Raw genomic sequence first — 26445 nt, 5'->3', positions numbered from 1 at the left:
GATTGCTACAATTTGTGCTGTCTGCACCGGAGCTTAAGCTCGAGTAGAGAAAAGCTGGAGGGAGAGAGTCGAGGGGGGGGATTTAAAAGAAAAGCATACAGCAACTATAGTGAGAGGGTGCAGGAGGGAAACCATGAAGGCCTGAGGCACCGTTTAAACACAGGCACTGGAAAAGATACATGTCAGATAATTGCACATATAAATCTGGAGTCATAAGTGTGTGAAACCCAATTCTTCTCCAGTACACTTTCCTATGTAAGGTTAGAGAGAACCCCACCTGCTACACACACATTGTTCTCAAACTTCATAGGAAGTAGATGTGATTGCAGAAGCATGACCTAACGCCAGCCGGTGTTTGTTTTAGGTCTCCCAGGTGACCAGAGGCTGGAGGAAGGAAACCGAGCCTTCATCACCAGAGACTGTCATTTAGGAACATGTTAATCTTCATGTGTGTGTGTGTGTGCCTGTATTTTTCAGTGCTTGTGTGTGAATATGGGTGGATAGATTTTTGTATGATCACGAACAGCAGATGTTTTGGACCACCTGGTGTAGCTGCTCGCACATAATGACGAAACACTGGCACATGCACATGGATTCTTTTGTGTGTTTTTTTTTTTTTTAATTCTCTTCATTGAATAACTTTCCCAGGTGCTGAAGGAGAGTGGCCCCCCGCACATGAAGAGCTTCCTAACCCGCGTCTCTGTTGGAGAGTTTTCTGCCGAGGGCGAAGGCAACAGTAAGAAGCTGTCCAAGAAGCGTGCCGCTCTGTCCATCCTGCAGGACCTGAAGAAGCTGCCCTTCATACCCACTGTAGAGAAACCCAAGACCCACTACAAGAAACGCACCAAGACTATCCTCAAGGTGCCGTAGCAGTCTGAGAGGAAAAGCATGCTCTGATTGATAATGATGTGGATTAAAACTGTTATGTAATCGAGTATTTAGACAAGAAATGTAAAAAAATGTGAAAAAAACTCACAACAACCAAATTAGAGTAAGATTTATTTCCTTGCTAATCCTTTTACTTGTTTTTCTGATCACTACTGTCCTTGTTGATAAGTTTGGGTGGATTTCCATTTATCCATGTATTAGGACTAAACTCAACAGAGCTTAGTGTACTTTGGATTATGTGAAACAAATGATGTATGAATACGATCTTTAGAGCTGATCATGTCTCTACAGGAGAACAGAAATACACATTAGTAGTTCAACATAAAAAAGAAAAAAATAGGAGATGAAAAAGTGTTTTAATGAAGCTAGAGACATTGCAATTTTTGTAAAAATGCTGTGTGAATATTGAGTGTTGAAGGACAGCTAACTTATTCGTTCTTTATTATTTATAAAGGTAAAACAAGCAAACAGAGGCTAAAATGAGTGGAAAGAGACTAAAATGAGCAAAACAGAGGCTGAAATGAACAGAACAGTAGCTAAAATAGCTAAACAAATAGAAAAGCTATAGTGAGTTGTAGCTAAGAGTTAAAAGAAGCAGAATGGTAGCTGAAAGCTAAAGGTAGCATAAGAAGACAAAAAACAGAGCAAGTATTCTGAAACAGATTTAAAAGACAACAAGGTTTCTGAAGAAACTGAAGAGAAAACCAGTGGTGTTAATGTTGACTCAGCATTCACACAATAAGAGGATGAGGAATGGAACTGATCACGTTTGTCCTCTTTTCCTTCCAGACAGCGCCGGACTACGGTCAAGGCATGAATCCCATCAGCCGTCTGGCCCAGATCCAGCAGGCCAAGAAGGAGAAGGAGCCCGAGTACCAGCTGCTTTCTGAGAGAGGAATGCCCCGACGCCGGGAGTTCGTCATGCAGGTGAACAGTGGCTTTGTTTCGCTTTCCCTTCGATTCCTAATTCAGACTCTATGAACAAGCTAAAGATCGTCTAAGAAGTTTTTGACAGAAGCCTCCTGTAGCTGCAGAGATGCACCAATAGGCACTCTTTGGCAGCAGTTCAATGAAAACGACTTTTGCAAATAAGGCTTGTGTGGTTTACAAACTTTATTAAACAAAGTATTTACTTATAAAAGCAAAAATAGATCAAATTAAGAATGTGTGCAACTTGACAAAGTGTTATATGTCAGTCTGCTCATCAAAATGTGCATTTTAAAGCACAGCTGATGAGTCTCATGGTCTCAGTGTCTAGACGCCCTTCAGTGTTTACATTGCTCATTGGTACATCTTATCCAGATGGCCAGGCTGTCCCGGTCCAGTGATAATAGGTTAGGGTCAGTTTGACTGCAGACGCCATGAACTTTCGCCTACTTATTCTCTATATCCCCTGAAATTCAACTATTGGAAAGAGGAGCCTGTTTTGCTTTTTCTTTTGAGAACTTGGCAACATAATTTGTTTGCAGAATGTAAGTTTATGTATGTACTTGCTTTTTGTTTTGTTTTTTTTCTTTTTTGTGTCTTATTTGTTAATTGAGTGTACATATGATATAACAATGAAAGGTGGAGTTAAACAGAAAAAAAGTACAATCAGCTGAATCTTGCTTTAATTAGTATTTATTATTTTTACATTGCACAAAACAGCATTCAGATGCATTTTTACTTTTTTGGTTTGTTTTGTTTTTAGGAGACCTGTATTATTTCAGTCACCACTTTCTACAATCTCAATAATCGTTGTGAAAAGTGAGCTTGTCACAAAAAAATCCACAAATATCTCATGACGCACGCCGTACGTGGATTTAAAAAAAAATATTTCCCGATCATTCTTCTCTTCATAGCTGACTCTTCTTTCTCTTTAACTAATCCCTTATCTTCTCTTTTTCCACAGGCTCTTTTAAAAAGTTCTGTTTATTATGTATTTTTATTGCCACAGTTAAACCTTGGGACAGATGAACATTTATCTTTACGGCCCTGTTTTTCCTCAGTGTATCAGCCAACTGTTTTATACTATTATATTTCAGTTCGTCTGTTGGTGCTAGCAAAGGCAGCACATGGTGTGTTTTCTGCACCACTGGAAAATACAAGAATATGGCTGTGTTGTAAGGAGCCATTACTCATAAGAAAATGAAACGCACTGCTCCTGCAGCAGCAACATTTACCCTTTAAGTTACACGTTTGCTGGTTCTTATTCATCTAGTAGTTCTTTGTAGGAGGAGTTGGATTATTCTGAACTGTTCATCTTATTTCAGGTCATACTTATTATTATATAAAAATGGCAAAAAGCATGCTGTGTTTGCAAGTTATTGCAAATAGGCCTAATAATGCATAGTTAAATCTAATATTTGTAATTACAGCTTTTTTTTTTCAGAGAAAAGTGTTGCAAGTTATTAATGGTCTTTATATTTGAAATATTAGTGTCAAGTTGTAAATACGATGTTACTTTTTAATTGGTTGAAGGGATGCAAGTTAATTAGTTGGACCTGGATAATGCATCCAGTTTTAAGGGTGCTAAGTGTATGCAGGATGTCTTCTCAGTTTACCTGCTGTTTGCACATGAGTCGAATGTTTTAATAAAGCTGCTGCTGCTGAGTGTGTATCTACACAAGACATCTTTATTGAGAAGCTTGTGTCTTAGCTCGGTTGCCTGAATGAGATTTGTCCATTTTTATTAACCCATGACGTTTCAACTGCATAACTATCCTTGCTCCCATTCATCCCCCTCTCCGTCTCTCAGTCAAACTCTCCCTTCTTTGTCTTTTCTTCCGTAATCCTCCTCTTTCAAATGAAGAACAGAGCTTCTCTCAGCATCAGGCAGTAATTCAGCCTCAAACCTATTCTCCATGCCTCTTTGATACACACATTAGGCCCTGTGAGTGTGTGTGTTCTTTTGTGCAGTCCACTCACTCTTCTAAAATTTCCACATTGTTTCCCTTGGTAGGCAGCAGAGCTCAAATGAGCCTCTGTTTTCACATCTTTTCTTTAAACCCATCACTAGTTTGAGAAAGAAAAAACTCCACCTTTTATCAAAAACCTTTGAGGAGCTGATTAATTTTTAATGCCTAATAAAAGAGTGATTCTGTTTAGCGATGTGGTTACTCATTTAGTTGTTTATCCTCGCTATGTGGCGTTGCCCACTTTATGCATTCAGAGCAGTACTTGAGCTTGTCAGGCCACTTTGAATAAGTGCGCTGAGGCTGTCCATTCACAGGCTTTGGCTCCCAGAATGTTATTTGTACAGTGTAATTGTCTGTTTGCATAACACAACGACGTCTGATATTCTCTTGGAAATTTCTGCTTACATTCTGGATAGACAGATTTAATGCTTTGGGATTACTGAAAAACAAACACTTCACGTTGCGAGGCTGACTTGGCTCAGAGAGTGATTGCACTCGGCTAAAAGTGAATGGAAGCATAAAAGCTAGGAGAAAGTCACTAACACCTGAACAGAACGTAACCACGCAGCCCTAATATTCTGATTTTGTGTCTCTCTGTGCTTGCTGGTGCAGGTGAAGGTGAATAACGAGGTTGCCACGGGAACAGGACCCAACAAGAAGGTGGCCAAGCGGAACGCTGCTGAGGCGATGCTGCTACAGCTAGGATACAAGGCGTCCACAGTCCCTCAGACCCCCTCAGAGGTACAAGTCATGCTTTCAAACCATTGCTTATGCCAACTTGTATATTCGGTTTATATACAAATCACCCAATCTGTTATTATATGTAACTATTTCACTTCTAAGAAGCTGAAAACTGTCATTGTTTTGCTGAGAAAAGAGCTAAAGTTTGCAGTTTCAGATTTTTGTTATTCAATCATCACAGGCTTACAATAAACATTGATGCAAGGCTATTTGGAGTCTTCTCATGAACTCCAATTAGCAAATTTATTTACATAAAATTATATTTTTAACCAAAATGAAATGCCTATAAATAAAGAATAACTATTTCTTGTAATTTGCTTTTATCAACGTATTTTAAAGGCTTAACTCTCCAGCCGTGTGCAGACATACTAACAGTGAGTTTCCTCCCAGATTTATCACGGGTCTCAGTGCTCCTGACCTGTTATATAACACTTTCAGCTCCTCTGAACTGAGTGGGTTTCGCAAGCAACCATTGATCGCCATCATCTTTATTCACCTCATTGGAACAGAGCAGAATCAGAAAGAGATTGTGTTACGTAACCAAAGCTTTTTGCTGAATATCAATTATTCTTCAGACAGCCCATTAATTACTCATGATGCTATATTTATATTTGGGCAACCAGTCAACATCACTATCAGCAGACCTGGTAATAATCTGATGGATTAAGATTTGGGAAACTATGACTAGAGCCAAATTCTGGTTTCGAAGCAGCTATGTTACATCTGCAGTTCTTGCTCGGTGTTTGTAGTAGTCAGGTTTTAGTTTAAGTGGTTTGCATGAAGGTTTAAATTTAAAAGAAGGTAAGCTGGCAGGTGCAGTGGGACGTTTGGGCAATGTGGTAATTCATGGTCCCTCTATCCATGTACTCACCTCTTAAATAAGTTGTACGTACCTCAATGCACTCCACCTTGATTCTTGCTCAAATGTTTTCACAAACCAAGTATAGGTGTGCAAGAAAATTATATTCCCTGATTGCAGTGGCCCGTTTCAGCAGGCTAATGTGTCCAGCGCTCCAAATATGGTTCAAGAATCCTTTCAGGAACAACAACATGACCCCAAAAATCTTCAGAAATAAATTCAGTTGGGGACCTATAAAACCAGTTCATTAATTGGAGATTTAAAGACAAAGGATCTGTTGCTGGTGAATTGGTGTCAGACCTTCAGAGACCTGTGCTTATTGGTTCGAAAAGGGTCAAATTCCATATTAGGATGATGGTCATAATGTTAAGGCTGATTATCTATTCTAAAAAAAACCTCAGTCCAGTTTAGTCAGGGATTCCCTTTGCTTTGATCTCCAATTTAAACAGTCCTAACAACATTTACATTTGTTTCTAGTGATCTGTTTATGAATTTTAGGCAGAATATTTAGACTAAATTGAATTAGTGGCTGATAAATGGCTTTATGTCTGTAAAACGTCATCTAAAGAACATTTTGGGTGCCCCACTTTTCATTTAACCCGCAGATCTCCAGAGCTGTTGTGGAAGAATTTGTCTCTTTAAGGATCACTTTCCATCACACTACATCTGTCCTTCCTCCTCTTTTTTTTTTTTTTTCTCCCACAAGTTAATTTATGGCGCATTCCCACTTAAGATCCGAAAAGGATGTTTAGAGACTGGGATGCATTTGTTTACAGCCATATCATGTCTTTAGCTGACACGTACATCTGGTTTGCTTCTGTTTCACACACAAGTTTTTTTGATCCGTGTGAAATGTGAATCATAGAGGAATTAACACATTGAAAACAATCTTTTTAGGCTACTAAACACTGACAACAGCCTCTAAATGAGTAGCTGGCTTAGAGAGGTGGTAGTCTTCTTATGCATCCCATCTTGTGAGTGCTTGTCTACCAAACAGTAGGAAGGAACCTGTCTGACATGCGTGAAGAAGCTGTCTGCTCAAGAATCGACATCTCTCTTACCTCCCTCTTCTCTCCCTCCCTTTGCATTACTACAGATGGACAACAAAGGCTGGAATGGACAAAAGGCGCCTTTTACCGAAGCAACAAGTAACAGTGAGTATCGGCACGTCTCTCTGTGTCTATTACCATTTCCTCCTCCTCCTCCTCTCTTGCTTTCCATCACTCCCTCCATCCTGCAGGTGGTTTTAGCCACCGAGATGGCCCGGCGTTTAATCTCTGTGACTGGTCAATGGGCTTCTGACTGTCAGCTTAATTGGCCGTGCGTCCTCGTGGGGAGCCTGCGAATTCAGGCTTATTCACACGGGCTTACAGGGCCACCACACAGAGGCCCTCTGGGGACTCCCCCTGCTACCTTCCTTAGCAAAAAAAACAAAAAAACAGAGCTTTTCACTCAGGATTAACACACAACACTCTGAAATGTAGACATGTACAAACACACTCACACATTCATTCTACAGATATTCAGTAGATGTTAATATGAAACAAGATTTTTTTTTATTAATGAAAGTGAAAATTAGTTTTTGATTAAGTCCTCATTGTGGTAAGTACTAGAACCTCCTCAAACTCATATTAATCCGTCATCTTTCATCATTCAGTGTTAGAGCCTTGTTCTATCATTATTTTACACCTCCTCTTGTGACTGTTTTTATCTTTTTAAAGTGGTTTGAGCTCTTCTAGTCATCTAATCTGCAACATGGTTGGTAACAGCTGTTGGCTGGCATGACGTTTGGAAGATGCCCTCTCGGGTTGTAGGTCAATTTCAAGGTGGGGACATGACATCACTGTTTTCAAAAGGTTGTGTTTTATCTGTGTACACCAGTGGCGTCCAATCCTGGTCCTCAAGGCCCACTATCCTGCATGTTTTTGTTGTTTCCCTGCTCTTCAGCCGATCTTCAAGTTTTGCAGAAGCCTGTTAATCCCTCATTCATTGAAGAAACATCTAAAACATGCAGGATAGTGGCCCTGCAGGAGCAGGATTGGACACCACTGGTCTACTCAAAAACACAGTGGGTTGTTTCAAGATTTTTTTTACTCAGGAACCTTTTTACAAAAAATACCATTTTGAGGCTCCTAAAAAGTTGCTTCGATGTGGACACAAGGCCAAAACATTAAAAACATTCTCATTTTTAAAATCACTTTAACATTTAGCTGAAACATTTGTGTGCAAGCGAGAAACAGAAAAAGGGGAGTTCTGAAGTAGACGTTGGAAAATAAAATTTGCGCAAAGACAAGTACACAAAAATTCCATGATGAGATTTATGTTGCATTATACATGGAAATGGGATGACCCTAAATAAACTTTTATTTATAGAGGGGAGTAGGACTCCAAGGAATCATCCCAGAAAAGTGCAAGGATGCAAATTCGTAGAAACAGCTGGTTTTCCTCGGCGGTTTGTTGTCAAGTTGGCTGACTTATCAGAAAGCAAAATGAAAACATTAAAAAAGTCATTTTTACTTTGTTCAGCAGCTAGTGAAAGCCTTCACATTGTATTTTACATGCTGTTTTGCTCTCCAAAGTGTTGTGCAAAGAATTTCTTCTAAAGGTCTCAATGCAGCAGAATGACATACACTGCTGTGATGTCCCAAAGTGATAAAAAATGTCATTCCTTTAGTAGTTTCAACTGAAATGGCTGCAAGTAAATGCATGTAGGTTGAGAAGCAACATTTCTGTGGACAGATGAACAGTGATCTGTTGAGTGATGTGGAAAACAAGCAGATAACCTTGTTAGATTCAAATGTGCTGTCTGCTCTGGTTTAACGGAGATCTTTGGAAGTACTAAGGGTATCCAGCCTCACCCCGGGGAGCAGAAGAGATGTGAGGTTTCATCTTTTGCAGATTGCATTTGAATGAGCAACCCTGCAAATGTGTTGCTGCTTTCGATTTGATATAAAGAGTCCAGATGAGAACATGGCCTCAGACACAATTTATTCAGCTTTCACGTCAAATGTTCTGAAATATACATCATCTAAATTATGTTTATAAAAAAATGATTATTCTCTGGGATGGACTGTTTTGGTGTTTGTGGCTTCTGTGGTCGCTCCAGCTCCAGCGTTTGCCCAAGACCTCCAGAGTAGAACCCTTTGGGGGAACAAGTCTTCCTTATTTGGTGGTTTTTTCTAATTTTTGCTTCAAATGAACCTCTGGTGTGGTGCCATTCTCACTTATCTCACACTCAGCACAAAGCTTTACCTATCCACTGTATAGTTCTTTAAAATACACACAATCACACAACACTAATGTCTAAATAATGTTTTTGCATAAACACCATTTACAACTCATTCAAACAAACACAGCTGGTTTTGGTTTTCTCCGTGTTTCTGCATTTGGTGAATGGAAGATGTTCCTGATTTCTGCTTGGTTCTAATTGGCTATAGGAAGTAAAAATCACCAAAGTACTAGCTGTAAAGAAACGGCACAGTTTACAGTGCAGTGCAGGCTTCTTATTTGTGCTTTTGGTGTGTTACTACATTCACACAAATCTTTGTCACGTTTCTTTTGAAGTAATTAGTTATATAAACTTGGAGGCTTGGCCTTGCAGAGGTTCAGATTTACTTTCTGAAAGGCATTTCTTGTAACTCAAGTCCCTTATCTGCAAAATGTCCTCAAGGTGTGTTTCAGTGGGTTATTGCAGGCCTTTCTTTTCTGAATACACACTGTTCTTTTAATGTAACATAAGAGTTTATTTACATGGAGATGATAAACAATTGTACCTTCTGTTTAACCCCGCTCGTTCTTGTTGCTTGAATGCCCTATAAGATCGGTCTAATGATATCAAGAGTTTGAATGTCATGAAACCTTCTACAATGACTGTCAAAACTATTTAAAAATGTGGTGATAATCAGTATAAAGCTGTTAGTTTTTAAGATTAATCTGGATTTTAAAATTAAATATTAAGGAATATATCATATTTTCACACTGTTGTTACTTTTGTAGCCTTTTAAAAATCAAATCAGTTTGTTACCTTCTTTATCATCTATTATCTCCTGAAGTGCCGATTGAGTCAGTATTACAGAAAACAAAATTATCTTTTCATCTTCTATACTGACTTTTAGTGAATTTGGTTTGTTATCTCCTGAAGGGTATAATTTATTTTGTTTTGTCATTGCTTTTTTTATTAGTCACATCAAGTCAAAGTTAAATAAATGTTACATTTTGTGTAGCATTGCTAAAAGGCTGTGTTCCTTAGGTTAATAAAAGGTAGTACCTGTATTTATTCAGGCCTTTAACGATATCTGTGATTGGCTGCTCTTTGAAACTTAACTTTTCTGTAATTTTGGTACCAGCCAACTTACAAATAGGGAACAGACCAGATTTCCAACATTCCTGTAGTACCTGGATATGGTTATTTTTGTTTTTTTACAATTACTTAATGAGCTCATTATCCGTGATTGAAGCACTTCCTTTACAGCCTTTTTTTCTTGTTCATTTTTGCAGTTAAAACATTGAAATATGTCACTTTTTTCAACATTACCTGCTTTTAAATGACAATTTTATGGCTGATTAACTCTGTAAAAATGTAACAATGGGGTATGAAAACACTCACAAGCCTAGCAGTAATAAGGCTGCAACAAATCCTACCAACAAATGTGTAAAATAAAATCAATGTTCTTGTTTTAGGATTGGTATAATAAAACCTCTGTACTAGTTTTTTTGTTGTTGTTGCTTTAACAGATTCTGTTTATTGACATTTAAGGTTATCTGAATTTTATATCTCTATCGCTATACCATTCTCTTGCCCTGGAAAAATTATTTTTAACATCTACGTTTCTGTAATTTACCCACTCCTCTTTTCTATAGTGCAGAGCATTTTTGCATTAGTGGGAAAAAGTGGGTGAATGTGTCAAGGGCTGTTCATTTATTGCTGTATCTTCAGTTCTTTCTTTTGCAAACAAAACACACACACATATCTTAGTCACCCACAGCCTTCATTCCAAACTTTGTGTGTGTGTGTTCTTTGCTCTGTGTAAGCAGTGGAAGACGCTGCTACAACAAACAGGGTGGCTTAGAGACAGGAAGGGAGCGTAAAAAGAAAGAAGAAAAAAGAAGTTAGAAGAGTGATTTTTCTCCCTTTTATTCCCATGGGGATTGCAGCAGGGCTTTTCACTTGAGTTGCCACAATTCATTTCCTGCTGCTCATATATATGTGTGTGTGTGTGTCTGTGCATTGTGTGCATGTGTGAACTATGTAAAGGTCTTGCTCCACACTGGTGATTTATAGCGGTGGGCTCCGGCCCTATCTGTTTTCGATCAGTCTCATGCTTGGCTCTGGCTTCCCTCCAGTGCTCCCCTGGCCCACCGGACACCGAGTCTGGGTGGGACCCCTCAGCAACTGCCTGGAACCAGCACCACAAACACAGCTCTCCATTGCTTTTTTTTTTTTAAATTTATCCCCTCTTCTCAGCCTCACTTTGCTTCTCTCCCACTCCCCCCTTTCGCGTCATGTACACAATTTCACAACCACTGTCTCAACATCATAGAGAAATACACTCAGTCACTTTTGCTTATTCACTCTCTCTGGCTCCCCTTCTTTGTCTCGCTCGCGCTTGCTTCTTCTCACGCTCACCGTCCGACACTCAAGCACTCAATCAGATGCAAACATCCTCGCATGCACGCCGACTGCCTCCCGCTTTAGTAGTTTTCGTCCACTGCTGATGTCATGTTGGATTGCACCTTTCACTTTTACGGTGCAACATTCAAAATGCGCAGGCCTGCAAGTTTTATTTGTGTAAATTGAAATTGCAGTTGTCATCATTGGAAAGGTTGGAAAAAAAATCCTCCTGGTTGTGTCACTGTTGGCAGTGGGGAGTTTGTTGTAGAATGAGTAATAAGCCTAGGATTTCATTGCTGTTTCCTTCAGCTTTTCTTTTCTTTTGGAAAAAGCACAAGCTTCTTTTTTTTTTTTTTATAAAGGGAAATGCTGTCAGCAGGTTTCCAGGAATTTTTGACTAGAGGTAGCTACAAGTGTGCAAATCTCTCCGACTTTGTGTGTGATGGTAAATGTTAACTGAAACAGGAAGTGGACTGTCATTCATGTGCTCACTCCACACCACTTTCTCCCAGCTGTTAGTCCGTATGCACGCACAAACAAGCCCTCAGACATACGCACAGACACACAGACAGCTGGCCTTCCTGTCTCTGGTGACCTTGGCTGGGCCTGGAGGTTCCTCATGGGTTTGGTATCCACTCATCCTCACATCCTCTTCCATTGTAACCGGCTCACAGCTCATTCTTGTCTTTAACGTTTCCTTGCCCTTCAGATTTCTGCAGGTTTTTTCCTTTTCTGGCACACTTAGCGTCTTTATTTTTTCAAACTCAGCTTTGATAAAAGTATTAAGCTCATTGTTGTCTTCTTCCTTGGTCTATTTCAGCTACATTAATGATGTCGAAGTCCAAAATAGTCTCCAAATTGTGTGAAACAGGACATAATGTTGGAGTGCTCAGCTGGTGAAAACTCCTGCATGTTTGGACTAAGTTGCTATTTTAGACAAGCAGTTTAGACAATAATGTTGCTTCAGCTTTTTCAAATAAAGTGTCTATCCAGGTTCCCTTTAGACACTGAAATAGTCTCTAAAGAACCGACCCACTTCCGGGTTCTGTTGTATTTTAAAAGTCGTCGTAAGTGGAACAGGATGCTGGTTAGCTGATGCCGCTGTTTCCCATCAACAATGAAGTCATAGACACTCTGTTGATATTGGTGGATGCTCCGTTTGTATTTCTGCGTTTGAGTTCGAGAGGCGAAAGAAAGAGGCTGTGTGATTTCCAGCAGACTCTTTCAAACATTTGATTTTAATCAGACTCAAACTTGACCGTATATTGTCAGTATGGGAAGCCGATGAGCACAGTTAGGGGCACACAGAGACAGTTTGCATTGTCTCAAAATGATTGACCAGGAAATCTGTCTACACATGATTTTTACTCGAGATAAGAACCAGATTTTTTTCTGTAGGTCACAATGAGGAAAAAATGTATGTTATGTAAATGCAAATGTCAAACTGTTGATTCTTTTTTTGTTGTTGTTCAGTTTGACTATTAAGAGACTGTACACAGTATGAACCTAAAATATGTAGGATTTTGTCTCACCAGTGTCATTTTATTTGGTAATATGCATTCATTCACACATTTCAACCCTTTTTTTATTTTTTATTAGCATTTCTTCTCACGACACTACACTTCAGACATTCTGGTATTGAGGATAGCAGATGATAAAATGAAGACACATTAAAAGTCACCCCGTCAAGCTAAAAGTTGCTCAATTCTGATCACCAGTCAATCGATTGGTGCATCCCTTTTTTTTTTTTTTATTCATGGTTTTGTACTTTAACGCTGTTATTCTTTTCACTTTTATCAGTTTATTCAATCATACGTCTTTATTTTTAACCCTTTTTCCTGCGCTTTATCCAATCCCCTTCCACTCTTCTGTGACCCCCCCCTCCAGCCCAGAAGGGTCTCCTCCACCTCAGCCCCGACGTCTACCAGGAGATGGAAGCCAGCAGAAAGCAGAGTGGCAGTTCACCGGGCTCTGGTGGCAGCAGTGGAGGATCCATCAACTATATGACATCCAAAGACATGGGGCCCTGCCCTGCCCCAGTACCCCCAGGACACTCTCCATATTACAGCGGCTCACCCACATCGCCCAGCCCAACTGCTACTATGGCCAGAGAGCTGCTGCTTAACGGTCAGTCACCTCAGTCCCCCACAGCCGACGCATCACTGCCCATGAAAGGGAAGAACATGGCCTGTGGAGTGTCAGTGCAGCCAGCACAACAGCTGGATTACCTGGCTCACATCCAGGGCTTCCAGGTAAGATGCAAAGATTTGATCTCTGTAGATCTACAAAAAGTCTAAAGTTCATATTTTAATATAGACATTTTGGTATAATCTAACTCAAGTACTTGTTTTGTAGTTTTCCAATTATTCCTATTTCTCATAAATACACTGCACTCACCAGATTGTGAAAAACTATCCATTAAAAACTCCCCTCTTTTTTCTTCTTTATTGGTTTGAAATTTACCCAAAGTTGTACACATTTGACTTACAGATCTTGATTTAAAAATGCAACTTTCTGTTGGTGATGTATTATGTTTCACAACTTTTTAGAGGTCTTTGTTTGGCACACACACGACACGTTAACCTCTAATTTGAATTGTAGAAGTTTTAATTAATTTCACTTGTCATCTACCGACTCTGTCTTTCTTTTGAAGTTCGAAAATAGTTTCTAGTTCAGTTATAGGAGTCCTACAGTGTTGCGTGCATGCAGTGGAGAATTGTGAAAAGAAAAAAAAAGTAAGATTTAGAGTGTTTCTCCAGCAGCTGAAGTGGACTCATGGAGAGTCTAGCGTTTGGAACAGTTTGATAACACGCTATCGGTTTCCTGGTTCTCACTGTGGACATTACTGGCAGACATGGATATATGGCGCTGGAACGTCACAGGTGTTTTTGTCGATACCGGTCCAGTCACGCTCGTGCATTCAATCTGCGCTTGCTTCCACGAGGGAGACACCCTGGTGTCCGTTTTAATCTGTGGAGTCCGATCTGCTGCATGCACCACTGCACTGATACCAGCGCCTGCTCATTTAGGCTACAGATGCTTTTTATCAGTTTGAGCGAAAACATTTTATCTTAACCTGCTGAGGGTTTCTTTGAAAGGCCTTTGTTATTGCTCTGAGCCTTCCTGTGTGTATGTAACCTGAGAGAGCTCTGCTGCCTCTCCAAGCACACACACACACACACACACACACACACACACACACACACACACACACATGCACAGCAGGTTCTGTTTAGTGGAAATGGATGAGTTGGGCAAAACTTGTCTGTAAAGTTGGTCTTCTTACAGTTTCCTAAAGTTATTGGGTATAAGTCGTTTTACATGGTTTTAACCATATTTTTGGATGTGATTGCTTACAGACTTTTCTGTGAGTAAATATCCAGGCAAGCATCACTCTGTACTCACTGGTTTGTGTGTTTGAGTGAGTGGGTAAGTGTGTGTGTGTGTGTTTCTGAAGTAAAGAATTCAGGCTGTAATTGAGACATGCAGACAATGTGTGCACCACTGAGAGGATGTTTCATATCATGTGGGTTGATAATGAGAACAGTCATGTTCACCAAATTTTTTAGGGGTTTATGTATTCTTAAGTATATTTTCAGGACAAGCAGATTTTTATGCTTTACCAGAAGGTGCCTTATTTTCCACTCATCATTTACTGTTCTTTTCTTTATAACGCTCATCCGCTAGCAAGTGTTTTAGTCTACTGAAGCTTATTTTAAAAAATTTGATAATGATCTCTTGTTCTGGTTAGAAAATGTGTAATATCATTTTGATGAAACTTAAGGAAGCACTTCAGGCATTCTCAGAGACTGGCTCAAGCTTACCTTCTAAGCCCCTCTTTTGATTTGATTTGAAAATACCCTCTGGTGGTAGCAACAGTATCCTGTACTCGTGCCAACCTAAAGCAAGGACTCTGGCACCCCTTTCCCATCTGTTTGGATGTGTATGTGTGTCTGGTTTGCTATTAATTTGCCAGGGGTGGTGTTGGCACAGATGGAAGTAGGGCAATAACAATAACAAAAAAAAAGCAAAAAGTAATAGATAACACATGGAACAAGGATGAAGTACAACCCCAATTCTGAAAAGGTTTGAATGTTGTAAGAATATAAATAAAAACTGAATCACATAAATCCACGTTTGATTCACAATGGAACATAGTAAACGGATTAAATGTTGAAACAAGGAAATTGGACCATTTTTGGGGAAAACAAGGTCATTTTGATTTTTATGGCAGCAGCACACCTCAAAAAAGCTGTAACAGTAAGTGGTACAAATAGAAAACAGCTGAAGGAGCATTTTACAGCTAAGTAGGTTAGTTGGCAACAGGTCAGTAGAAGACTGGGTAAAAAAAGAACATTTTAGAGAGGCTGAACCTCTCAGAAGTAAAGATGGGCAGAGGTTCAGCAGTCTGTGAAAATCTACGTCTAAAAAAGGAGGAAAAATATCAGAATAATGTTCTTTAGTGGAAAATTCTAAAGACAATGGATGTCCCATCATCTGCATTGCATAATACCATCAAAACATTTCAAGAATTTGAAAATTCTTTTGTCATGATTGTTTTTTTTTTATATGACCCCAAATTTACTTCCCTTCAATATTTGTTCTCACTGTTTGAACATCCTGACAGGTTTGGTCCAAGTCTTGCAGTGTCTGGTTGTCCTTTTTTACTCTGTAATCTTCGCTTAATTGTCATCCCATCTGACGTCAGTTCACTTTATTAAAAAGTGTAAAGCAGAAACCCTAAGTTAGAGTTTAACAGTGCAACCATTTTCAGATGGGATGGGAACAAATATTTGTATTTTCTATGAATATTTACAATTCTAATATTGTTTATAGTAGTATACTGCTGTCTCCATTCTACTACTATTATACATTCATCACTTAACATCTTGCTGATTCTTTCCTAGTATTTCTACTCCTATAAAAATGTCATTTTGCAAAATGTATTCTTAAAGAAACCTTTTAAACAGGTCCTTCTTAACTGTTTAGCAACCTAATGGTAATAATTTACATTAAATATCATAGAAATATGAATTACGTTTGGTTTTTATGTCATCTACATATACTGTAAAAATGTGTTTTAAACAAGTTAACATTAAAAACAACAGGACAGAGCAGCTCTATTAGTATAAGACATATTCCTGAATAACTGGCAGGCAGAATGAATGTAACACCTTTTTAATCTGGATCAAAACACGAACCGCCTAAATTTGGGTTCTTTTCTTGTAATGGAAAATATGACAGAGGCTCTTTGTCTATTGTACTGTTGACTTTATCCAGCCTGTAGTGTTTTGTTGGCCTACATTAAGCCTAACGTAATAAATGACTTATTATTTCTCTTGTGTACTACTTGAGTCAAAGTACAAAAAGGCAGATTCTTTACACTTCAGTGAGAATTAAATATTACATTTAATTGATCGAGGATTAAAACCATTATATGCATTGTTCTTTAAATGTGGTGAATAAAGGTTATATCATGTATTGTACCACTACATTAATGTTTCAGGTTGTTTATTTATCCCTTTTGTTCATTCAGAACAGTTCCCCTTTAATTGATAGACAACCCTTGTTTTACAAAATCAGCTGTTTCTTTTTAAGCCACAACAGGTTTAACTGGGAAGATTAATTTAGAGAAAGGGGAGGGATGTGCTCTTCACTGTGCTGAAATCCAAACTTTTGCGTTGGAAATCCCATGTTAATGAAAACAGTCTCCTTGGCGGGAGGCTGGTGTTGATATCCACTCACTGCAGTTCCCAGGATTTCTCACACTTTCACATTGTTTGTTCTTCTCTCTCCCCACTTCCTTCATCGGCCGTGTCAAAAAAAAAAAAAAAAATCCCACTTCAAGCGGTGCCGACTACACCTAGCACCCTGCCTGGTGGTTTCTACGCATACGCAAACACACCCTTTTTCTTTCCACCTCCTCCCCTGATCCTCTTTGCTCATCTCTCTGTATCAAGATCAAACGTGTGATCCGGTGCAAACGTTCAAAGACTAACAGTTTGTTTCCAACCTTCTTGTCATCGTCTCATTCCTCCACTCTCTGTTTACTCAGGGATTTGCTTTAGAAAATACATCTTGGGTCGACTAATCCCGCCACGTTTTATTTCTGCGGCACGGTGATGGCTTCCAGCTGCAGTCTGCGGCATATTTGTGTGAAGAGCGATCTTCGAAAACAAGTTTTGTCGGCGGTATAAATCAGACCGCCAGTGCTGTGCTGGCTCGGCGCGCAGTCGCTGCTTAAATGGTGGCAGTCTGCACGCGTGGTGATGTGCACGCCTGCGTCTGTGTGTCTTTTTGGAAGACTGAGTGATGATGTTTTTACACTGCAATCAAGCCCATTTGCAGGGCTTTAAATCAAATACCATGGAATGCCACCACAGCATATTGCACATTTGAATGTGCAGCATAATCAGTTTTTACTTGCCTTTGTTCTGTTCTTGTATTTTGATAGTATTCATCATATTTCACTGAATTCTGGACGCTGTGCAGTGTTGGTGGTCGTGTGCCAGCGGAGTCTCAGCGTGAGGAGATGCAGGGTGTGTTAACCCTGGCACTTTGTTTGGAATTTTAAACAATACTCTGCATTATCCTCACGCAATTGCTCTTCTCAGAAATGCTCGGGCCTACATTCTTCCACCAGGCTTTAAGTCCGCCTGTACTCAGGGAGCTCTTTCACAAGACAAACTCCCAAGTGTTCTCATGACAGCTCACTAAGGGGGTAAAAAATGTTCAAAAAACACAAATTTGTGGCGTCGTCTTTGCATGAAAATCTCAAGATGTTTGGTTTATGCGGGCAAAACAACACCAGAAAACAACAGAGTGGTAAAATCAATGATTTTGTTTTCTAGAGTCGTCAAAACTACATTTGTCCATGTTGATAATTAAAATGTTTTGCAAGTTTACAGTCTAAATTTTTTATTACTATAATACTGCTGCCACAACGTGATAAAATATGAAGACATTAAACTGAAATGGATTTATTTCTCTCAGTGTTAAAATAAATATGGAGAACATCTTTATAACTGCTCAGTCCATAAATAAGTCCATAATAACTCTGTAGAGTCTCATCCATTTCTGAAACCACTCCCATGTTTTTTTTAACTAAACTCTTATTATAGTAATAATTTTACATAAACTTTTATCATGTATGTAGGATGGATAAATTTATTTCTGTCTTACAATTTGATGCACCTGATTTCACGATCATTAGTCTCTCATTTCAAATTTTCAGAGCCTGTTTGCTTGGTTACTTTTGAAAGAAACTGAGATTCTGTCACTTTAAAGGATGCTAAACTGAAGCTGTGGCAACTAGGCTACCTTAGCTTGTCACAACATGTATTTTTCTGAAAAGAAAGAAAAAAATCTGAAAGTCTCTACGTCTGGTCCATGTTTGTCTTTATTTTATTTTGGCAATGCAGTAGAAAACTAGGAGAACTTTAATTTGTCCCAAGGTTGTAGATGTTTTACGTATTTCTAATATTTTAGGAAATGATTACTAAAAAGTACCACCCATCTTTTGGAAGAAAAACAATTTTTTCATTTATGTAAAGAAAATTGAAAAGCACATGGACAAACTACTTTACTTATTAGATGTTTTGCCCTCAGTTTAGCACTTTAGTTGCCTATGTTTTACTTTAGTTAGTCAGAATTTGAGTTGTTGTACTTTCATAACACCAGTCCTTGTTTCTGTGCCTTGAGCTTTTGCCCAAAAACAAATCTAATTTATTCAGTAAAGCCAAAACAACAGCCTTTTTGCCAGTGTAATTGATGCCGAAAACTTTCCTCATTGGAAGTTTAATGACTTTTTCAATGACTTACTTCATAAGAATGCAGTGTCTGTTTTTTGGTCAGCTATTTTTAACACACTCCTGAGAAACCGGCTTCTCATTAACAGACTGATCTCAGTAAAGCTTGCTTTGTCACGTCTTGTTAGGACTGAAATGTCGAGTGCATTTTCGAAGTAGAACCTTTGTTGTCGTCAATATCCTGCTATTACTAGAAGTGGAAGGAAGATCAACAGTGTTCTTAAATACTCTTGACCCCATTGAACTGGCTTTTTGTGGAGCCTAATTGCTTTTCACCAACAATGTCAGCTTTTCACAGCTGACATTTTCACAGCTTTCCATGTTCTTTGATAATCAGCCTGCTCTCAGGTTGGAGTTATTTGGTCCGATATCTTTCCTACTGTTTGTTTCCGATGTAATAACAGCCTTTTTGTATATTTTTATGGTGTATTCATTTCAGTGCAGATGCCTTATTTTAGGTGTTGACCCACATGTTTGTTTGTTTGACAGATTTTAGCAGGCTTTCATGAATGCTGAGTTTGATTGCTGCTTTGGTTTTGTGCATGTTTGCATTTGTTCAAATGAAGGAGGCTGTTGGAATTGGAAGAGGAACCATCCTGCTTTAGAAGCCAGATGTCAGAGGTCGCTCCACATTAGTGCCGCCGATCAATTGCAGGTCTTGCATAACTCTCCTGCTTCTTTGTCTCAGAAGGAAGTGGATTAGAGGCTGTGTTTTGTGATGAGACCAGGGATGATTAGTTGGGCTTGTTTAGAATGTATGCACTCACAGATGCATGCAAATATGCGCTCAGAACAGACGAGCTGGATTCGAGAATAGACGTTTTGTTTTTAAGATGCTCGTTATTTTAGTTTCCGCTAAAATCATCGCAAATGAGATGATCCCGTGGTGTTCTTTGATGCTGCCAGGTCAGTCAGTTTTCTTTCCAGCCTGCCGATCTGAGAGGCTGGTAAAACCTCGGAGTAATCAGGCACTTTGACTATTTTATCAAAAAACCCACCAAGAAAGAATAAAACCTCCGGGTGATGTTTGGTGACCTGCCAATTTTGCTGTTGTTAGCAGAATTTGGCTGCCTTTTGAAGCACATCATGTTTACATATGTAGTCCAATATTACATACAGTGTTAAAGCAACAATGTGTCCAGCTTTAGAGATCCCTGAGAGGAATAGAAAAGAGAAAATAAGAGCTTCACAGCATATGAACAGACAAAAAACAAGTCTACAGCTCATTACAGAGTGGACTGCAGAATTTAATTTGATAGTTTGGGGTAATTTTGTGGTAATCTTTCTTGAATTTGAAAGTGTTAATGAAATTAAACTTCATCGTAATATCTTTACAAGTGAACCAAATGAAAAGGAATGCCTCTCTTGTTGATTAGTTTTGATGTGATGGGCAACAAATGATGACATAAATGCAACTGGCAATATTAAAACAAGATCATGGAAAAAAAAAGTAAAAGTAATTCTGGAATGCCCTACTTGCACATTTACTTTTATTAATTTTTATTAAGCAAATTTCAAACAACCAAATTAGAAAAATTTGCATAATCTTTATACACTTTGAGCAAACCATCATAATATCTATAAAACACTGACACTGAGCACTGAGCAGAGAACTGGTTTAGACCTGAGAACCTGCAAAACAACAGAACAGTTATATAGTTTTATTAATGCTGCCACAAACCATAGGAAACTAATATTGCTGTTTGTTTACACAAGCTTGTAGCCAGAACCTACAGATCTCTGGCAACTTAAAATTACTTCATGTTGTACTTCGGAGTTTAATTTTATGAAATAAAAGTATATATCTCCTTGCAATAAAAGGCTTTAAGACAGCAGATAGTTCTTCCAGCGCCATCACTAGGGGCTCCAGTTCAGCTGGATGAACCGAGCAGAGTGCCCACTGACCAGAATGATTAAATCATACATCACAGGCCCTTAAACAAAGATGTGAAAAAACACACGAGACACATTTAAAAACACACAGCTCATTTATATACTGTTTCCAGACTTTCCAGCATGGGTCTTGTGTAACCGAATTATTGTATTTTTACAATGAAACTGCGCTCCCTTTTTTCTGTCTTTTTTCTTTCTTTTTTTTTTTTACGTTAAAGTCTGGAGAATTTATTAGAGATTAACCTGTCTGGGAAGGCTTTTTCCATGGCTCACTTTACTACATTCATCATTCATCCTCATAACAGATAGCATTTCACAATTTATCACCGCGAGCCCGTCTCATCACGGCGCCCATGCATGCCAGCATGTGTTGGACGTATGCATCGCGTGGTTGTTCATGCTTTCATGGGCAAATATTCATATCTCGCAGTGTTTGCGTGTGAATTACGATCAGCCAGCCAGACTTCCATGTGTCTGGCTGGCTGATCATAAATTATTCTGAAAGAAACCACACACACCCACACACACACACACAAACTCTGGAAGCTTTCAGTCACAGGTCGTATACAGCCAAAAGGTGTGTGCGTACATGTGCGTACACACAAGTTCAGCACAGGATAAAATTTTTGATCTAGTGAGGAGAGTAGGTGTACAGACACAGACAAAATAAACACACAGATGCATGCGCAGTCTTGTGTTTACAACACGTTTTCTGTGATAATATTAAAAATTCTCTGCCAAAACAAATGTTCAGAGAAGCCATAATATTCATTGCAAAGAAAATTGGAAAACTGATTACTTTTATTTAAAATAAGGTTCTCTAATATGTCTTCAGCAGTACATACCACGTAGAAAATGTCGGGTAAGGTTGCTGCCCTGCAACTGAATCAGCCTCCCAGTCCAGACAAGACTGCTGGTGGCCTTGTTCTTTCTTCTGATAAGCTTTGTTTTAAAAGCCATTGTCTGAAAGTCTTAGGTTCGACATATTCTGTCCCTTGGAACTTTCTTAAACCTTTCTGCCCTGGGATTTTTCTTTCTGTTGTTGTTATAAATGGATAAAAGTCAACAAGCGTGGTCTTGTCTCCCTTATCTTCTATGACATTAACATTTTTTCTACATCCCTCTATAGTCATATTTTAAGATTAAAAAGGATGTAAAACATTCTGTTGCATGATAAAAAATAGGTCGACTGATATGGACTTCTCGCTGGCAATTTTTCAAAACCAATTTTTAGAAATCAGGACTATTGATTATCAATATATAGGCTGATTTTGCATGTTTACTTGTTGTTGGCCCATAACTGTGATTTTGAGAACAAAATAAAAGAACAGTAATAGCACAATATTCTAACGTTCTTTTACCAAAACCAAGCACCCCTGTCATAAAGGAGTGTTGTATCATGTGTGATGACAGTGTTACTAATTGCTTCTTAATTGTCTCAGACCAATTAGTCAGTGACCTCAATGATAACATTAATTTTATACTATTTTAATTGTCATGAAATAAACATATAGCTTTTACAGTTTCATTTGAAGTTCATTCTGTTTTTAAAGTAGAAATTGGAAGCCTTCATATTAATATATTCTATACTTTAAAGATTACATTTTCCTTATTCTCATTGTACTCCAAAGCCAAGTTTAAAATCTCCCCCATTCCTTCTGTGTTTTTGTCTCTTTGAATTAGACAGACTTTTCCCTTCTTTGGGCTGTTTATTAAGATGCCTTCAGCGGTCTTGGGAATAAGTAGGCCACATGCAAACCCATGTACGTGCACAGACGAACTTTGGGACAGAGCCAGAGAGAAGTAGGGCAGACAAGCAGACAGTGTTTGTAAATGCCCTTACATCCCAGGAGTAAACCGTCTCAGAGGAGCATCATGTCATAATGGTCCTGATTGCGCAGCATTTAGGAATGCCTGCAGAGTTAACCTCTCATTTCTGAGGGGTCACATGCAATGTGATCTCTACCTCAGACGCCCCCTCACAAACCACACAAAGTTAGACTTCTAGCCTTCCATTTCTGGGCTGTGGGATGATTAGCCACAAATACTCTGCCATGACAGTTAGACATGCAAGATTAGATCTGAAGCCAACCGCATTTTAAAATCACAAGACTGTATCTCACTGGACACCTGAAATGTTTCAGTTCCTTTCTGGGTCATGTGTTTGAGTGTTTTTTTTCCTCCCCTTTTCTCCCACAGGTGCAGTACAGTGATGCGCAGAACGGGAAGGAGTTTGTGACCTACCTGACCTTATCCCCAGTGCAAATGACTTTCCACGGCACCGGGAGCACCCTCCAAGCCAGCCACGACCAGGTACGTCAGCATGCAAACATTGAGGACCGTGAAAAAAAAACATTTACTCCCATTTTTTTATTTCCCGTTTCTTGATGAAGAACTTCAGTATATTACTAGAAAAAAAAAAATAACGGATTGTTGCACGCAGTTGGTTTGGAATTGTGCATCCACACAGGCGATTATAGAAGTTCTCAGGAGATGTAGGGCCAACACTTTAAAACAAGTTTCATAAATAAGAGGTTTCAGTCTTTTCACCATTATCTTGTAGACAAAAATACTTTGCTCTGTTCAAACACTTCCTATAGACAATAAATAAGAATCTTTGCACTACACTGACTGTATTTATGAGTCAATCTGTTCTTATTACACTAATGTAAAAACAAATTTCAATATAAAACCGTTAGCACGTCTATTTTGCATATTGATATTAGTATTGATATTATTAGATACTGATATTACTTTTTATACTTGTAAATATTTGTGATTATTTTTGTTGTAAAATCAAGACATGGTTTATAGTGTGGACCTGAAAGAATATGTGTATTTTACCATGTAAATAAGGTAAATTCAGAAAAGAAATCTCTTTAGAACATCTCTAACATTTATGTAAAACAGATATTTGTAACGATTATATATCTAAACAGGGACATTTTCCCCCTAAAAATAGAAGACGCAAGTTGAAAGAGGATTTTAAATGTTAAATATTTTACATTTGAATTTATTACATCTATCAGTTTAAGCTAATATCCTTTTAGATAACATCTTAACTTGTATTGTAGAAGTTTGCAGTTTTTTTTTGAAGGGGGGGTCAGCATGAAAAGCCCAGTGATTACTACACTCACCCAGAAACCCAGTAACAGTTTAGTGTGCAGCATTTGGCAATTCTGTGATGAGGCTTTGACAAAGATTCTCATTCTTTTATTAACAAGGACAGCTTTGGCTCTGTGTATTTGATTTTTAATCTCAGCGGATCCGAGCCACCTGTAATAATAAGGCTTCTAGTTTTTTAATCCGTCCCACTGCAGACATCTGATGGAGTATCTTTCCAACTTGGTATGAACCCCTCATTTTTTTTTCCTTCCTCCCTCTCTAGTTTTCTCACTCATTCTCTTATGCGTACTCCCTGTATTCTGAAGGAGGCTCTTTGTCTTGTGTTGCCCAAGCAGAAAACCAGTTGCTTACATTCTACCATCTAAACATAGGACGCCCCTTTGTTCAGCAGTCTTCAAAGCTTTAATAAAGGGCCGGCTCGGCCCCGAATGGGACAGCTGACGGGGGGCTAGTGTCGCCACTGCTAATGGAGAGCCAAGCCAATATAGGGCAGGCAGGTCTGCGTCCTTGGGACCTGTTGTTGCCAGGAGCACTGGGGCATGACCGACTGTTAGAGAAGGCCTTTCTTTCCCTCTTCTCAGTACAGTGAAGAGTTTGGCCACAAAGGGAGCACCTAACAATAAGGGGTCAACGTCGGCAGCCCTTCAAATCCCAACATATGAACAGACCTTAAGGCGTCGCTAATTTTGTTGGCTGTTCACGATGGTGCGTGGATAGTGGCACAGATAACGGGCATGCATACTAAGGCCCTTAAAGTTGGCATATTAGGTTTCCTAATCTGCTGGTGGATGTTGAGGATCTCTTTGCACAGTTTATGCTGGTGTGTTGTGTTTCTCAGATGTTAATCTTCAGTTTGACAGAGTTCCACGTGTTTTCTACAACACCTGTAGGCCTCACCACCAGCTCTCACGGGCACAGTCACTGGCTGCAGCTCAGTCAGTGTTGAACCATGTCTATCAGGGAGTTTCCTGCAGCATTATCTGTGCCTCTGGAACAGTTTGTTTCATGCAGACAAAAATAACTGATAAAGATCATTTGCCAAAGGAAATCTTCAGCTTACCTATTAACATGATATCTAAAGAAAATGGGATCACGATATGAACTATAGTTTACAATAAGTTTACAAAAATAGTTGAAGTACTTTAAGCTAAAAATGTGTGCTTTGTGTGGCCCGTCGGCAAATCAGTGCAATTGAATTCAAATGAAAGTTTATTCATTTTTTCCTTATTGGTTACATTGATTAAATGTATTTTTATGTCCATATTGGTTTCCCAGATGTCCAAACCACCACATTGGTTTAAAGCTCAAAGGCCAGCTCTCACACCAGATATTTAGTACTGAATTACTTTGTACACTTCATGCTAATCATGTATCTGGAGAAAGCCAGTGTGGGGTCAAGAGCTGTAGCTAGCTTGGCAAACACATTCTTTTTATGAAAATTTTAATTTACAATATACTAATAAAATAGAATTTTCATATAATAAACCTCACAATGTTATAAGTTTACTTGCCAACCTCTGTTGTTGAATTTCTTAGTTCTTTTTCTTATATTGTAAGTATATAATGCTGTGCAAAAGTTAGAATTCCCCTATTTTTTAACATATATTTTTGATGACTTTTCACTTATTTTCTGTCCAGTCCTGGTACCTGATCATGGCAGTATCTTCTGCAGTGTGTGCTTAAAAAATGAGCAAAGCTGACAAGTGGGGGACAAAGGATCAACTCTTCTTTAAAAAGTTACAAGAAAGTCTGTCTGCTTTGAAATAATATATATAAAACTGAGGGTTGACTCAAGACTTTTACACAGTGCTGATTTAGTGTTGAACATTTCTGTTTGCAAAACTCTCATCTCTCTCTCTCTCACACACACACACACACACACATCAAACCAATCAAGTGATGTCATTATGCATAGGTGGTTTAGGTTAGAAGCTAAAGCACTGTTTTATATTTGTTTATCAGTGACAATTATTTTGAACATAATAGGAGTGTATTTATAATGTGGGTGGAGTCTGAATGTAAAAAAAGAACATTAAATCCTTGTAAACGGTACAGAGTTGGAATTTTATACACAAGCAGCTTTAATGACAAAGAACAGAGATGTTCTGTATGTGGTGTTGTCTGCATTTTATCAACAAGGATTAAATGATCAAATGTGCATAAACAAACTGGCCGACACATAAGAAGACCCCACTTTGCTAAGGTGCTGTAATACTTCACGTTGTGTAGACAATTTGGAGGGTCTGTGTGTGTGATAGATATGCAGCTGAGTAACATGTGTGCCATCTTCTCTCTGCCATCTGCCAAACATACGAGACCTTGGGGTGCTCGAAGTAGTAGAGTTAAAAACTTCTGTCCGCACGCTTTCCATTTCAGATGAAACAGATTTTTTTTTTTTTTTACACCACTCTCGAAGTCGTATAATTTTTGTTCTGTCAGGTAGTTGTACATTTTAGATTACACGCCTCGGATATATTTCAGCGTTATTTTGACATGACTACAAGCCTTTTAGACAGACTGATTTCTGTGTTTGTTCTGTAGAGCTGAAGTAACTCTCTGGCAGTCCCTCCGTGGCGGCAGTAGGACACCAGGGGGGCCGAGGCCCACTGAGCTTTGTGTGAG

The 26445-nt window shown here is 38.8% G+C and overlaps 1 protein-coding gene across 2 annotated transcripts in view; it reads left to right on the top strand.

The window, feature by feature from the left end:
• stau2 (staufen double-stranded RNA binding protein 2) overlaps positions 1 to 26445 on the top strand; it is a 70917-nt gene that overhangs the window by 22937 nt on the left and 21535 nt on the right. For both annotated transcript variants that reach the window (XM_017406686.3, XM_025003842.2), the window contains exons 8-13: positions 649 to 861; positions 1678 to 1815; positions 4398 to 4526; positions 6482 to 6539; positions 12884 to 13248; positions 22897 to 23010. In XM_017406686.3, the coding sequence (XP_017262175.1) occupies positions 649 to 861; positions 1678 to 1815; positions 4398 to 4526; positions 6482 to 6539; positions 12884 to 13248; positions 22897 to 23010 (1017 nt within the window). The remainder of the gene's footprint in view (positions 1 to 648; positions 862 to 1677; positions 1816 to 4397; positions 4527 to 6481; positions 6540 to 12883; positions 13249 to 22896; positions 23011 to 26445) is intronic.

This window comes from Kryptolebias marmoratus, linkage group LG21 (assembly GCF_001649575.2).
Source record: "Kryptolebias marmoratus isolate JLee-2015 linkage group LG21, ASM164957v2, whole genome shotgun sequence".
NCBI lineage: Eukaryota > Metazoa > Chordata > Actinopteri > Cyprinodontiformes > Rivulidae > Kryptolebias > Kryptolebias marmoratus.
The sequence above is the reverse complement of the archived record's forward strand: the minus strand, read 5'-3'. Positions and strand labels throughout refer to the sequence as shown.